General features: G+C 36.4%; 2 protein-coding genes and 1 pseudogene across 2 annotated transcripts in view; 1 reads left to right on the top strand and 2 right to left on the bottom strand.

Moving 5' to 3' along the window:
- The window catches only part of LOC118748040 (FH1/FH2 domain-containing protein 3), an 82925-nt gene extending 67710 nt beyond the window's left edge, over positions 1–15215 (top strand). Inside the window, exons 10-18 of the mRNA XM_036482329.1 lie at positions 5719–6103; positions 6171–6317; positions 9711–9926; positions 10082–10204; positions 10280–10435; positions 10503–10822; positions 10890–11129; positions 11202–11428; positions 14286–15215. Of these exons, the coding sequence (XP_036338222.1) occupies positions 5719–6103; positions 6171–6317; positions 9711–9926; positions 10082–10204; positions 10280–10435; positions 10503–10822; positions 10890–11129; positions 11202–11428; positions 14286–14359 (1888 nt within the window). The 3' untranslated portion in view covers positions 14360–15215. The remainder of the gene's footprint in view (positions 1–5718; positions 6104–6170; positions 6318–9710; positions 9927–10081; positions 10205–10279; positions 10436–10502; positions 10823–10889; positions 11130–11201; positions 11429–14285) is intronic.
- LOC118747506 (acyl-CoA-binding protein-like) lies at positions 408–724 on the bottom strand. The gene is made up of 2 exons (XM_036481557.1): positions 719–724; positions 408–653 (listed from the first exon to the last, which is right to left on the bottom strand). Exons 1-2 carry the CDS (start codon positions 722–724, stop codon positions 408–410), a joined length of 252 nt encoding a protein of 83 aa, XP_036337450.1.
- On the bottom strand, positions 3276–3762 carry LOC118747507 (annotated as a pseudogene).
- Positions 15216–15426: the final 211 nt, after the last annotated feature.

Here is a 15426-nt window from a genome sequence, read left to right on the forward strand (position 1 = left end):
AATATATTTGTAAGTGTATATCCTTTCAAATGCCGCTGTTTTTTTTTTACTTTTGGTTGGACTTTCCGAACTCCTTCAGCTGGATTAACTGTTTGTACGCAAATGTTTCTACAAAAGTCTTTTATATTTTTTATAGTTATCCTACTAAAAAATACCACTGTACAGTAAAATTTTCAGCTTCCAAGTGAAATCATGTTAGGGATTAAAATATGCCTAGATTAAATTTTTCTTATAAACCATATCATATTACACCCATTCTGCAATTAATCAGGTTGAATTAAAACACACACCCATTTAATCTGGTAAAATAATTTATTTTCACGTTCCACGCACTATAAAGAATTACAAAAGCATTTGTTATGTCCACTCAATAGTTCAATGTCATTGAACAAATTTATTTTGCTCGCTCAAGCATATTTGGGCGCGTACTTCTGGTAGACAGCAATGTAGGCCGCTTTCGCGTCATCTGCCGACAGACCCTTGTGCTTGCTCCACGCATCAAATTTGGCCTTGGCCTTCAGGTCCAGAGCGCCGGGAGCTGGAATGTTCACATCGCCGACAGTAGCTTGCTTGTACAAACCGTAGAATTCCAAGAATTCGGCATCGGTTGGCTTCTTGGTGAAAGCTTTGGCTTTTTCGCTGGCAGTGTGGAACTGTTGAAAGATTTTAAATGGTTGTTAATCAATAGTTTAATAGTTAATCCCCCAAAAACACTTACATCCATTATGTGCTGTTTAGTGTCTAAGCTCTGAACTGAATGCACAAATTAATGGAACCCTCTTTTTATATTCGAATGCCAGGAGAAATGTATGCAGTTAGCTTTTCGATAGTACTACTATAACTAAATCTTATCGCGTTTACTAAGCAGTTGGCATATTTATTTATTATTGACGTGAAGTTTATGTATATTGTATATTATACGACTTTGATTTATGCTTAGAAATACTGAATGAGGGATTAGCCTTAAAAATCTACATTGGTGCAAAATGCTTATCTATAAAGCGTGACTATATTAATACACTGATTTCCTGAGTAGTGTTGGAATAAAGTAAATATATATTTATGCTTGATTGAAACATATGAATACTTCTCGCCGTTGAAAGAATTAACTGAAAAAGTACTTCATTGACAAATTCCATTGACTTACGGCAGATCTTACGAAAGAACTTAAATCTCGCAAATAATTTTGTGGGGATAAGTAGTAGCCAAGCTTTTGTTTTGCGCTTTTGGAATTATGAAGTGAGTTTTGTTTACTTAGCGCTTATGAGCTTGCTTATACGTACATATGTATGTATGTAAGGAAATCTCCTCAGTCCAGCTCGTACTTAAAGGGCATTTTTAACCCATTCTCAAAGCAGATAAAATTAAAGGACGCTAAAAATACACTTTGAGGTTTAAAATGTTCCACAAAAATTTGAAACAAACAATTTTACAGGGGGTGGCCGAAGATAAAAAACTTGTACAGATTAGGATTATTGCATAAGAAAGCTTAGGTGTCATTCCATGTATGGAATAAAACGACATAAATTTTAAAATGCATTAATTATATCTATTTGAGTAGTAAATCTTTTAAAAAATATTAAAAAAAGGAATCTGTTATTTTTTTCTATGATAACTTTTACTTCATACATAATTTCTTTACGCCAGTCACAAGTACCTGTCCCACCAGTCACAACTTTAAATATTTTTTAATATTTCTATGAATATTATGAAAAATTAGGTGTTTAGGTTAAAATTCATCTTTGAGTGCACAAAGGTAAAATAGAGTTCTTTACAATGTCTCACCAGTCGCATTCATTCAAGTCATAGTAAGATAGATCTAAGAAATCCTTTGGCATGTTTTTTAAAGGAATTTTTTATATTAGATATCGTTCAATTTTCAAAAGCATCTTTCGCTGTTGTTGTGTTATGATTCACAATTGATCACATTCTGGAGTAAAATTTCCCGCCAGTCACAAATGGAATGGCGTGTAATTTAAGATAACATTTACACATTTGGCATAGATACATTGCGAACACCTACACTTATGAGCATTAGGGTGAATAGATTTGCATGGAACGGAATTTTTAAACCTTCAGTACCGCATAGGGCGTACTAAAAAAATTTTGGCTTCTCTTCTAGCGGGAGCAGTATTTCCAGAAGCGCCAGAGCTCTAAGACCCAATATTACAAAAAGTTTATAGTTTCGAACCTTCTTGGAGTTTAACGATACGCCTCCATTTATTTTCATTTACAACTATGAGTATGAAAAAAAATTTACGCCGATTCCACTATGGATTTAATTAAACAATTATTTTTACCTTCTATAAATTTCCATATTAAATTAAAACAAGAAATAATAATTTTTCACTAAAATGGCTTTAAAGGTTTTTATTAATTTACATTGCTTCAACAACTACTTAAACTACACATAAACTTGTAATTACCTACAAATTTATAAAATATATTGATTAGATTTCCATATCAATCAGTCAGTACATATTTATTTCATTCAGCTAGATTATCCATATCACGACTGTTATAAAAAGAATTTACATTGAACGTATTTGGTGTAGAGCTGGAAAACTATCGATGGCACTATCGATAGTATCGATGGTTTGCATTTTATTGCTACTATGGGCACTATAGATAGTGTCGTTTTCTGTTCTGTTCTGTTTATCGATAGTTTCCTCTCGTTAACCAATACCCTAACATTCTAATTTCAAACCCACTGGGAAAATAGGTAAGCACCTTGCGAGGTAAGCCATGTTTTCTTTCAGTTTTTAGTACCAAAATTGTCATCATGGCCAATGTCATCTACTAGTAAAGGGCAAAATGAACACCTCCGAAGACACATTACGTTGTCAGTTGCAAAATAACGTGCAGCCGAAGTTATTTCCAAGCACCGAACTACTCCGAGCGACTGCTCTGCATTACACGTAACTTACTTTGTAAAGCGGCTCAGAAGTATGTCTGATACCAAATGTACATTCTAAATTCCTACTTACATAAGGCGGCCATGCCTTTGTAAAAGTAAGGGACGTTCGGCAGGGAAATGGTAATGACTGCCAGGTGAAGAGTAAGTTGCTAATAAGGTATTATTACGTGCTCCTAATTCCCACTGGGAAATAATTGTCGCAAAGGCTTTTTCGATTATTTTTCATGTATGAAAGTATGTAAATAAAGGGAAGAATATTTATATAAAACTACAACTCTAAACGTAATTACCCATTCATAGCGAAACGATACTATCGATGGTTTATAACCTAAACTATCGAAACTATCGATGGGGAATACTATCGATAATTTTCCAGCTCTAATTTGGAGGCGTATTTCTCATAGGCGGCAATGTAGGCCGCCTTCGCGCCCGCTTGAGATAGACCCTTGTCCTTGTTCCGCGCATCAAATTTGGCCTTGGCCGGCCTTCAGGTCAAGTGTGCCGTGGGCTGGAAGGTTCACATCGCCGACAGTAGCTTGCTTGTACAAACCGTAGAGTTCCAAGAATTCAGCATCGGTTGGCTTCTTGGTGAAAGCTTTGGCCTTTTTTCAGGCGGTGTTAAACTGCAGAAGATCTATAAATAAATTGTTGCAAAGCCACTTTCTTCGGTATTTTATATGTTAATGCAAAAGCATTTTCAATTGCGAACCCTTAACTTTTTTGCAATAATTGAATTTTTATCAGAAGGCACTTGAGATTTACAATTACATATTGTAATCTATAACCGTCAAGACAAGACTGTTGGATGTTCTTATGCCTTTATGAACGCTAGTATGTATACACATACGCACATATGTACATATGTGGACTGTGTGGTAAGATAAGCCAATGAACAATGTTTTAATTGATAGGATCATATCAGCAGCGATATATTTATTCCACGCACCTGCCCACCTGGTAATCTACATATTGCTAATCTAACAATTTCTTTTCCACTTTTTACTTAAATCATTGATACATATGTATGTATATAAATTTTATTATCGAGCATATATTATTATTTTACACTTATCAAAATTAAAAGCGAAACTGTTAAATCACACAGGCGTTAAAGGGTGCGCCGAATCTGAACAAAAAGCCTTTATTTTATACCAGTCTTAGTATTAGAACAGGACTTAGGAATATTTTCATATTTTTGTTGAATTTGAATGTGGCGAAGGGGTTGAGGAAATCACCAAACTGTGTCAGTAATGTGTTTTGTGATTACATATTTCTAAGTTTTCCTTTAAAATTGTTTACTAATAACACTATAGGGATGCTAAAATGACAAAAAAAAAATGCACAAATGCGGATCTGTACACCATTTACCTAGATTAGGTGATTTTTCTAAGTTATTTTCATTTTAAGTAGGCATTGCGAATGAAAAAAAATCAAACTCAAGGGGCCGTCTGCAGCTCTAGGAAAACGAAAAATTCCTAAAAAATGATGCCCAAGAAATGGTAAAGAAATTTTCGTCCATCAAAATCTTTCAAAGCTCTCAAGAACAAATGCTCAAATATTTATTTCTTCAAGAGAATTTACAGCAATAGCAAAGTAACTGAGGATAGCCCTTTATAATGGAAAATGTTACTTATACGCCATGTGTGAGTACGGCCATGTACGATATGGGGCATGAGTAATGTGACCAACTATTTCATAGCTCAAAGAAGTACAGCTAAGGTTGGGTTAAGTCATAAAAGGATCCGGTTTTTCATTCACCGACCTTTTCTTGCAATAAGCATATTGAGCTCTTGAAAGACAGTCACAAGGAATCGCGTTTCTTATGTACAGGTCTCTCTAGCGTTTTTAGCAAAAACAAAGAGACTGATAGGCCTAAAATCCCTATCGTAAACATGAAAGCCTTTTCCGGCCTTCGGAATGAACGCAACACTGACTACCCTCCAAGCCTTGGGGATGTACCCGGTCCTCACGCAGTTCACATAAATAGGATCCAACCAATTGCACAACACCTTCAGAGCCCTTTGCAGCTGCGCCATCGGTCCCCAGCGACTTTAAGGTTTGAACGAATTTATAGCCATGTAACGATCGTCCAGAAGATAGGAGAAGTACAGGACCTGGCGGGAGATTATGAAACCAATTAGCTACAATTTTCGAATTGCTATCGCACTTTTTGACGCAAAAACGAGCGATCCGAAAATTGTCGTTAACTGTTTACAAAATCTCTCTCTTGAAGTACAAAATCCCGCAAAGAAGTACATTTGACTGTACTTCGAAGTACGAAGTACAAGAGCGAAAAAAGAAGTACTGTACTTCCGAAAGAAGTACGGTTGGTCACATTAGGCATGAGTAACATTATTTCCAGCCCCTACTTCACACAAAAAATTATTGCACATTTTCATTTGACCATTCACAACTTGTTATATATCCATCGATTTTCATTGTTAGTATCTCAATTTTTTTTGTAAAGGGCTTTAAAACAAATGAAAAAAATACTAAAAATCTGTTTTTTCTTATACTTTTCCTGTTAAAATTTGGTTTTTTTTTTTCATAAAAATGGAAGTATCTTGGGAAAATGACTTGATCTACGAGAACGGTTTAGACATTCGCAGTCTACGACCCAATCTTAAGTTGGTGTGTTTCAGCGTTTCTTGTGTCATTTCAAAACTTCAGCTTTTCCCTACAGTATTATTCTTAAGGCACAACACTACCACAACTATTAATTACCAGGCACTAAGTTATTTTCTAAGTTTCAAACTACCAACAAAATAGACCCTCACTTTTCGCTCGCTTCCTTTTTTCAGCTCGTCCAGCCTGGATCAGGACATCAAGAAGGTGGAGCCGAAAAAATCCGAAAATGAGCTACACTGGGAGGAATTGGTACGCAACATGATACGCCCACTAAATCTATGTGATCTAGACTTCACCGATTTGAATTCGGAAGACGAGAAAGATATGCTAGCGCCGCGTGGTCTTGGCTGTGGTGTACCGCCGCCACCACCACCATTCGCAGGTGGCATACCGCCGCCCATGATGCCACCTATGAATAGTATGGCCAGCATGGTGCCACCGCCGATGTTCAGCTACAGCGGCTACGGCAGCATGACGAACAGCGCCAACAGCTCCATGAATGGTTCCATGAACGGCGACGTGAGCAATACGAATACCATCAAGAAGAATAAGAAAACGGTTTGTACTACACGCTCTTTGACTGCTTCAGCAGCATTTTAATTCCTTATTTCTTTTTTTGGTTCAGGTGAAATTATTTTGGAAGGAGGTGCGCGAGGATATGATACCCGTTGTGATTGGCAAAACCATTTGGGATGAGTTGCCGCAGGCAAATGTGGACATACAAAAGCTGGAGCACCTGTTCGAGTCCAGAGCCAAAGACCTAATGACCAAGGTGAGTGTGGATTTTTTCAATTACTTACGCCAAAGGTACGAAGTCTTGAGAGTAACAGCTTGCTAGGCTGAACCTTCGAGATTGATTGCGTGCAACAATTTCGCGGTTCTAGGGAATTTGGTGATTGGTAAAATGTATTTGTGTTTTTGCTTAAGATTTTGATATGCTTAGACAACTTGCTGATCTCTGATACATTTAATATTTATGTGAATAAATCAATACAACGTTTCTTTTCTGTTTACTCTTCTATGTTTATTTATGTTGAAATGCAAATGCAAAAAAAAAACAAAAAAAATAAAAAATATGTATACAAACCAATACAATGTTATGCCACATGCTACCAACTTAACTTCCTCCTCTTCGTCTCAATGGAATTTTTATGGATATATGTCTGTATGTTGAATACAATGTGTTGAAAAATAAAAAACAAACAAAATGCAATGCAATTTCGTTGAAATACACGAAACTAAATTACAAACTAAATTACGAATAACTGAAAAAAAAAACAAAAATTTAGGAGGTGAGTGCATTTAATTCTTTCAAGTTATTGGTTTCCGTTTCTAAAATGGTGTTGGAATTTCAAAAAAATAAAAACACATTTCCTCTGCATCTCCGCACTGTTCACTCACTCTGCACAAACACTATGTACAACACTGTGTAGAATTATATATAGCTGTTGTTGTTGATCGGTGATATTATTTATTTATTTAAAAAATTACCTGTTTCTTTATGTTTTGCAAAGCAGTCAGTCACAGAATTTACGTAACTAAAATACACAAATGCATCTCATAGTTTATGTTATTAAGCATTTTTTATGTTTGTATGAATGTATTACTTACCTTTTGGTGCAATTTTGGTTTTATGTTCGTAAGTGTTTCTTTATGTTTTTGTTGGAAAATTCGTTATTTTTAAGAATGATTAATTGAACATATGAACATTCATTTGTGACATAGTCAACGCCATTCTACAAACATTCAAGCATATCTACATTTTATCCACATATCCTTAATATAGAAGGGCCCTATCACAAATCGTCGCTGAAATACAAAAAGCCGTAACTAAGTAAAAATCCAAAATCCCCGTTTTGATTGATTTTGACGTATTTCACGAATTATAAGTCCCCACATCTCTTGCCAGGCATGCGATCGTAACAACACTCCGTCTTATGATGTACATAGTTTACTGATTCTCGCTTATGACAACGAGTTTTCACGTAACTGAAGATATTCGCCATAGTGAAATCGAATCCAGGGATCAAAGAATATAATTTATATACTACTTTCGGAGTGACAGATTCCTACTGATTATGCATTTGTAATTTGTGTTTAGGTTGATTTTTTCGTTAAGGTGAGAAGGTGATCTATCTATATTGGAACGAATTTCCGTCATCGCTTGTTAAGCTTTGAGTGAAGACAAATGGGTTTCGGACTTGTGCCTGTCTTCAGCGTCTTCGTTATATCAAAACTACTGTTCCTTGGACGCCAGAATGTAACTTCTAGAAGCTTTAGTTTTAACTAGAAAGCATTCGGTGATAAAATTAGAGAAATGTAGCTCGACATCAGTTTCAAAAAACCGAGACATTTTCAGACTCCAACGAACGGTAGTTTTTTCAGTTGAGGTCGCGAAATAATTCTGGTACTTAGGGAACTGCGGACGAACCTCGATTACAAGCTACTCCGCCATTTTCGTATACGAGTACCTAGTACTCAAATATGTACATTTTTTCCATATAAAAAAATTATCAAACATTATTTTATATGGAGAAAATGAGCGACACCTTCAACAAAAAAAATTCCTAAAAATCAATGGTAAGTTCTAGCCACCACAAACTTGCACTTTGTTATACTAAAATTGAATGGGTAAAAAACTGCATACCCAACTTCTTTCTAGAGAGCGTAAATAAAAAGTGCAATTTTTGAATGAAATTTTGCTGAATTTTCTATAATTTTGCACAAGGCTCGGAACCCTGATTTTTGGGTTTTTTGTTGTAGAATTGACCATATTTTTATAAAAAATTATAGAAAATTAAAATATTTAAAAAATAGTTGCCCGTATTGTAAAAAATTCGCTATACCTAAACTTTATTGACTGACTGTATGTATGTACATAAAAAAAAAATTCAGCTTTCATATAAAAAAAGCCTTACCTTGGTAAAAAATTCTGTTAGTCATTTTTCATGCTAAAACCTTAGCCTGAAACACGCGACAACCTATGTATGTGTGTATACTCAAAGAACCATTTATAGAGAATTTATTCATCAATACGGATACCGAAATCATCACCTTCGAGAAATTAGTACCGAATTTATTGGGAAACATGGTCAATAATCTGAAGCGCAAGTAGCAATCAAGTACGGTTTTTATACCAGAGGCCTACAGAAAGATTGCTCTCAAATTCTTATAAAGCATTTCTCTCTTTCCTCATTAATGTTCCCATCTGTTTCTTATTCGCTTTAATCTCTACAACTTCTGTAACAGTCGCTTTAGAGAATACCTAACTTTCCGGCCAGAAAGCCAAGAGACTAGTGACCATTAAGGACTACATGGAGTATTGCTAAGTTAGGCTTGGTTTTCGTTACAAATTGGTCTTAACTTGACATTGTACGCCATTTGATGAAAATGGAGACATTTATATGCTACTGTTTATTCATCTTATTGAGGCTTGAAGTCTCTCTTCGCTTGAGCACACCTACGAATCGTCACAGCCCAGCTCAACGGCGCCCTTTTTCACAGCTTTTATTTACATTAAATTGATTTTGATAAAATTGAAATTCATGCCAATAAAATCCTTATAGTGATGGCCTACCTCATACAACCACATTTAGAATATGTGTGAATAGTGACTGAAAATCGTACCGAATTTTTATAACCAAATTGCAGTGAAAAAAAGTAACATTTAAGTAAAATTTCACACAGATGCAACCCTCGCGCATAAGCTCGGGCACCGCTAATCTATACTACGACCGAAAGCTGCGTTAATATGTAATCGCTCTTATTTGATTTCAACTACATAGATTAGTGCCGTATAATTAGACTGCCATTATTTTGAGCAAATCGAAGGTAATACACAGAGAGACTTCTCTCTCATTTTACTTGAACACAATACCAACATTTCGCTTATAACATTTTTATTTTTTTCGTGAAAAGCTTCAACACACCTACCATAAATGGTTCGATAAGCATTCTCCTTTAAATTCCAGACTCTCATGCACATGCTTTTAAACTTACTACATATATTTATTTTTAAGTACATACATACAAATGTATAAAATTTCTTGCCTATGTGTTCCACCCAACTGTCGTTAAACTCCACTATTCGCCTTCATATCTCAACTTAGACTGTGCAAGTTTTGTTTTTGTAATTTTTCTAATACAATATACAAACCCATTGCAGAAACAACAAGAACTGAATAAAAGCAAAGAGATTATCGTATTGGATCATAAACGCTCGAATGCCATAAATATTGCGATGACAAAGTTGCCACCGCCGCGTGCCATTAAAGCGGCGATACTGAAGATGGATGCAACGGTGGTGACGCGCGAAGGCATCGATAAGCTATTGAATATGTTGCCAACGGATGAGGAACGCGGCAAGATACAAGAAGCGCAGGTAATGATTATATTACAAAAATAGATAGGATAGGAAATTTGCTTACAAAAAAAAAAAAATCGGAAAAAATATTCCTTTATTTATGTATGTATGCATGTTTAAATTACGCGCACCGTCCTATTTCTTATGTCTTAAAATTAAACTTTTTCTTTTAGATGGCCAATCCAGAGTTGCCTTTGGGCAGCGCCGAGCAATTTCTCCTCACCTTGGCCACCATTTCGGAGTTGGGCGCGAGGCTAAAGCTGTGGGCATTCCGCTTGGATTTCGATAATAGCGAAGTAAGTAAAGCATACAGTTGTTTTGAATGCCATAAAAAATTGCTAAAAAACTCAATAATCCGCTTCGTTCAACAGAAAGAAATTGCGGAACCATTGATGGATCTGAAACAAGGCATCGAAATTCTACGAAATAATCGCACCTTCAAATGCATTCTGTCGACGCTGCTGTCCGTCGGAATATTTTTGAATGGTGCGCCAGTTAAGGGTTTCCAGATCGAGTATTTATCCAAGGTATGTCTTGCTTGCCTTCCCTATGCACTTCCTGTCATTACCGGTTTGCACTGATTTTTGCACGCAGGTACCTGAGGTCAAAGACACTGTACATAAGCATTCGTTGCTGCATCATCTCTGCCACATGGTGATGGAGTCGAGTCCGGACACCACGGATCTATACTCGGAAATTGGGCCAATCACGCGCGCCTCTAAGGCTGACTTTTCCGATTTGGCACACAACTTGAGCCAGTTGGAGACTGAATGCAAGGCTTCGTGGGATCGCCTCAAGTTGATTGCCAAACACGATTGTCCACCGCAGCTGAAGCAGAAGTTGGTTGACTTCTTGGCGGACTGTGCGGAACGCATTATCATTCTGCAAATCGTGCATCGGCGTGTGATTAACAGGTGTGTTGAGTTTTGAAACTGTAGTTTCCTGCAGTTGGAAAAGAATTATAAATCCCTTTGCTTGCAGATATCGCAAGTTCCTGCTGTGGCTGGGCGTACCCCAACACAGCGTTGCCGAATCGAAGCCAAACGAATTTTGTCGCATTCTTTCGGAGTTCGCGCTGGAGTACCGCACTACACGTGAGCGCGTGCAACAGCAGCTGGAGAAGAAGGCGAACCATCGCGAACGCAATAAGACGCGTGGCAAGCTCATTATAGATATGGCCAAATTTAAAACCAAAGAGGATCGCGCCGATGCGGAACTGAAGTACGCATACGCAATAGATTTAAAAATAGTCCTAAAAGCCTAATACTCACTTTGTTACTTTTTCCCTTTAAGAGTGTTGCTCGGCACGCCCAGTTCCGACACAGCCGATGGCACATTGACGTGGCGCCGCAGACGCGCCGAGAACTTGCGCTCGCCCATTGCGCGCCAGAGCGAGGAGAACTTCACCGATGGTGATGATGAGATCCTGGAATCGTTGGTAAAGACTGCGACCAAAGCGCCAGGTACACGCACGACGCCGCGCGAACGGAAGCGCACACGCCATGCTGATCGCAAATCATGTAAGTTGGCTGCACACACACACACACACATACATACCAATGTACATAAGTATGTAGGTGTAGGGCTCAATAGCGCTGCGTGGATTCTTTTAATAAATTCACAACTCGTTTTTCACCAGAGTATCGGCTGTGTAAACGAGCATTCAAGCAGTAATTCAAAGCCACTTTCAGACAAGTTTTCACCTCAAAGCCCACATGCAATAAATACACACACACAAACACATACATCATTTCCAGTAAAGAAAAAAAAAACCGAACGTACAAAATTCTAAATTTCGGATCCAATCCTGCTAACGGTTTTTGGCTTACCACGTTGAAAATTTTTGATGTTTGCGCAATTTTTTGGGACTATTTTGTGCAGGATCAATACAACTTTTTTAACAGTGGTGTTGGTAGCTAAAATAGTTTTAGTTTATAGAAAAAAATGTATTAACCATATATTTTTACAGCTCAACGATTTAACCTGACTTACACATTTTTTTATTTTTATTAATTTCATATGTCCACAAATAACTATCTCCACTCCAAATTGGGTACTCTCATTGGCTCGCGAATTATCAAATGTTTTCCTTCACTTCATTTATTTGTTAATCTCTTCATTTGAAAATAAATCCCACCTGTCACTGCGCCAACTCGTTAAACCCCCGAAACAATCGCAATCGCGTCTTTTGCATTGTTGGCTGAAGTGAAGCGGTCGCGTACGCGGGAGGGATTCACAGTTGAACGCGCACCATCGCCATAGAAAGCGTCTCTGGCTTTGCATACCGTTAAATTGGCCAATTGGTTAGTGGAATAACTGCGCACAGTTGTTGGCAAGTTGGCCATTTTTGAAAAGCATGCAAAGTTTTTGATTTTTAAATGCGAATTTTTGAAATTATCATTAATTGTTTTTGAAACCTGCCAGCCGAACTTAACAGAACTGCATGTCTGCTACCGAATGACTTAATATATGTACTTATCTAAAACAAAATTTGTTCCTACCCATGGATCATTTATCATTGACTTTGAAAAAGTTAATGTTCGCTTTTGCAATTTGTTTGCATTGCAATTAAAATATAAAAAAAAATAAGATGTTTGACCAAAACGCCCACCATACAATAAATAATGATTTACTAATATCCACATTTGCGCATGAATCCACAAATCTACTAATTTCATACCGAAAATATACATAAATAGTTGAAAGGCAATCCGAAAGTAAAATTATTTAGTTACAATTTTTTGTATTTCTTAAATTTTTGTCAATATTACAAAGTAGTTTTTCAACATAATCTCCATTTAACTAAATACATTTATCCCAAGGATAAACAATTTTTTTAAGCCGCCCTCCAAGAACTTTTCCGGTGTTTCCACAATCCGCCTATTTATGGCTCGTTTTAACTCAGTTAAACTTTCAAATCGTATACCCCGGATGTGTTTTTTTTTTCAAATCACAGGGAACAGGTGATAATCACTGAATAAGGTGGGTGCCGAAGCAATTCCATCGTAAATCGTACAAAACATCCTTCGTTTTTCTAGCGGTGTGTGGTCCTGCATTATCCTGTTGCGATAAAGGGTGCTTATGTAACTTTCCAGGCTGTTTTTTGACAAGCGTGGTCCGCTGAATAATTTCTGATGTTTCCACACCTTCTTTCCACAAAAATAAATTTATTGCTCTCTGAGATTTTGCTGCATCTTCCATGGTTACAAAAACAGTACTATGAAAACGCGTCTATATCAGTCGAACACCTAAATCATACTCTATAATATGGCACTAAACAGTTGCATAAACATGTCAAGACTTGTCTGGCACCAATAATTGCCTATAAGTTCTGCGCAATTTAATTATAGCACAATTCCCAGATCTTTGGAAACATCCCTCGCCTATATATCTCAGCCTGCAATACGCTTCAGTAATCGGGCTGTCTATGGGCCGCTGTCGAAGACAGTTTCTGAGAGAACACGCCACATCCTGTTCCTAGGTCCATCTTGGGCTTATATGTGAAGAACGGTGTCAATTACTTCCGCGGGAGAAATGGACTTCTATTATAAGTTGCGCTCAAAGTCTAATTCCGCATCCTGAAAATACGATATAATTCTCAGAGTGATTTTAGCTGTGGCGATTTTCACATAGATATTTATAAGTGGATAGTACAGAAGTGCCTTTAACGCTACTAAGGGCGTTGAGCGAGTATAGCGCAAAGATGAAAATAGGTCTAACCACCACTGTAGAATCTTTCCTTTTTGGCATTTCAGCACACAGTTTCGCTTACTTGACAATTGATCGTTTGAATAATGTGAACAGAACTAGTTCAGTTTTGGAGGGATTAAACCCTCGAGCCTCCTTTTCTACTCACCTTGCTAGATAGATTGCAATGTCTCACTAACCATTGAGGTGAACTTTCCTACAACCGGAATAACTATTAGGACATGTGACATAACCCTAATGGCTTTCGGTGTAGTACGAAGCAAAAGTTCGTACTTACTTCTAGATAGAGGGCTTGCGAAACTTGACAGCAAATATCTAAATTATCGGTAGATCCTTGCTGAATCTTTGACTTACATTGTGACATGCTTAAAAAACACAAAACAGTACCAAGGTAGAAAAGTTTGAATCTACAAATAGTCAGTCACGGCACTGACTATGCTAAAGCTATCATCATCGCATGGAATATTACCTAACAAAAATCAGTGCATGGAGATAATACGGCAATCTTATTCACTAAAAAATCGATGCTCGAAATATTTAGTTGTGTCATTTAACTGCACTTGTATGTTCATGTCCTAACTGAATCATTTGCCTTAAATTAACACTGCTACCCCCATACAAATGAATTTCTAGTTCCTCAGCTAATTTCGATTATTTGTTTCGTTTTAGTGCGTCGTACGCTTAAGAACGGTCTAACGGAGGAGGAGAAACAACACGTTGCGGCTTTAATAAAAACCTATTAGCGTTTTAAGTAGTCCTATGTAGTCGTCGACAGACTGTATGTAGCGTCATAGAAAGAAACACTATGAAACAGACTGAGAAGCGTGAAAGAGAAGTTTGAAAAAACACACGATTAGTATACCTAGATGATTTTCCTTATTGATTTTATTTTGGACGATCTCAAGCGATACCAGTGAGCAAGTAAAGCGACGGATTGGAGAGCAATGAAGTGCCTTGCGGAAAAGAAGAAATTGTAAATCAACAAAAGGAGCCAATGAGTCGAATGCGATAGATGAAAAAAAAAAATTGAAATTTTGCATATTGAAATATTTGACCCGTGGAGCGCTGAATTTTACAAATGGAACGATAATAACCTACTCAGAATATCCCTTTTGCTGTAAAGTGGGGAAAGCTGGAAAGCGTTTTTGTGGAGTAAACGGAACGGCAGTTAACGATACTTGCGAAAAGCTTATTTCTTTTACTTAGTTAATACAAAGTATATACAAAATGTATTGTAGTCAAACAACGATATTTTATTATTAGACCTTATCGATTATAAACTTTCTCACATCTCTTCTTATTTTTGTAAAATTATTAATTCTAATTTCTTTCTTTATTTTATTGTGTACACTCGCATGTTAGTTGTTATCTTTAAATTAACGAATTTCCCAAATCTTATGGGTTCACTTAGTTGGAGGATGGAAAGATGGATTTAGATTAAAATTCTTTAGTTTTTTTTGTTTCAATTTTGATTTGGTTAAGTAATGTATTCACTCTCTTGTTATCGCGCTTCAATTAACTGAAATTATATAATATTTATATTGGACATGATCTGAAAATTTTGGTGAAAATCTTATAACCAAAAATGCGTAAAATAAATAAAGCAAAATATAAAAAAAAAAAATTTTAAATATTTATATGAAAAAAGTTTTAAAAACAAAAGTTTGCAGTTTGTGCTTTTAATTTATTATTTTGTATTAAGCGTACTTCAATTGCAATTCTAATGATGATTTAGTTTAAAAAAAAAACCCGTAATTTTAATAAAAAAATCGGAAAAAATTGTTGAATTAAAATACCAAAATATACATAT

Source organism: Rhagoletis pomonella, unplaced genomic scaffold, assembly GCF_013731165.1.
Source record: "Rhagoletis pomonella isolate Grant_MI unplaced genomic scaffold, Rhpom_1.0 Rhpom_scaffold_00012, whole genome shotgun sequence".
Taxonomy (NCBI): domain Eukaryota; kingdom Metazoa; phylum Arthropoda; class Insecta; order Diptera; family Tephritidae; genus Rhagoletis; species Rhagoletis pomonella.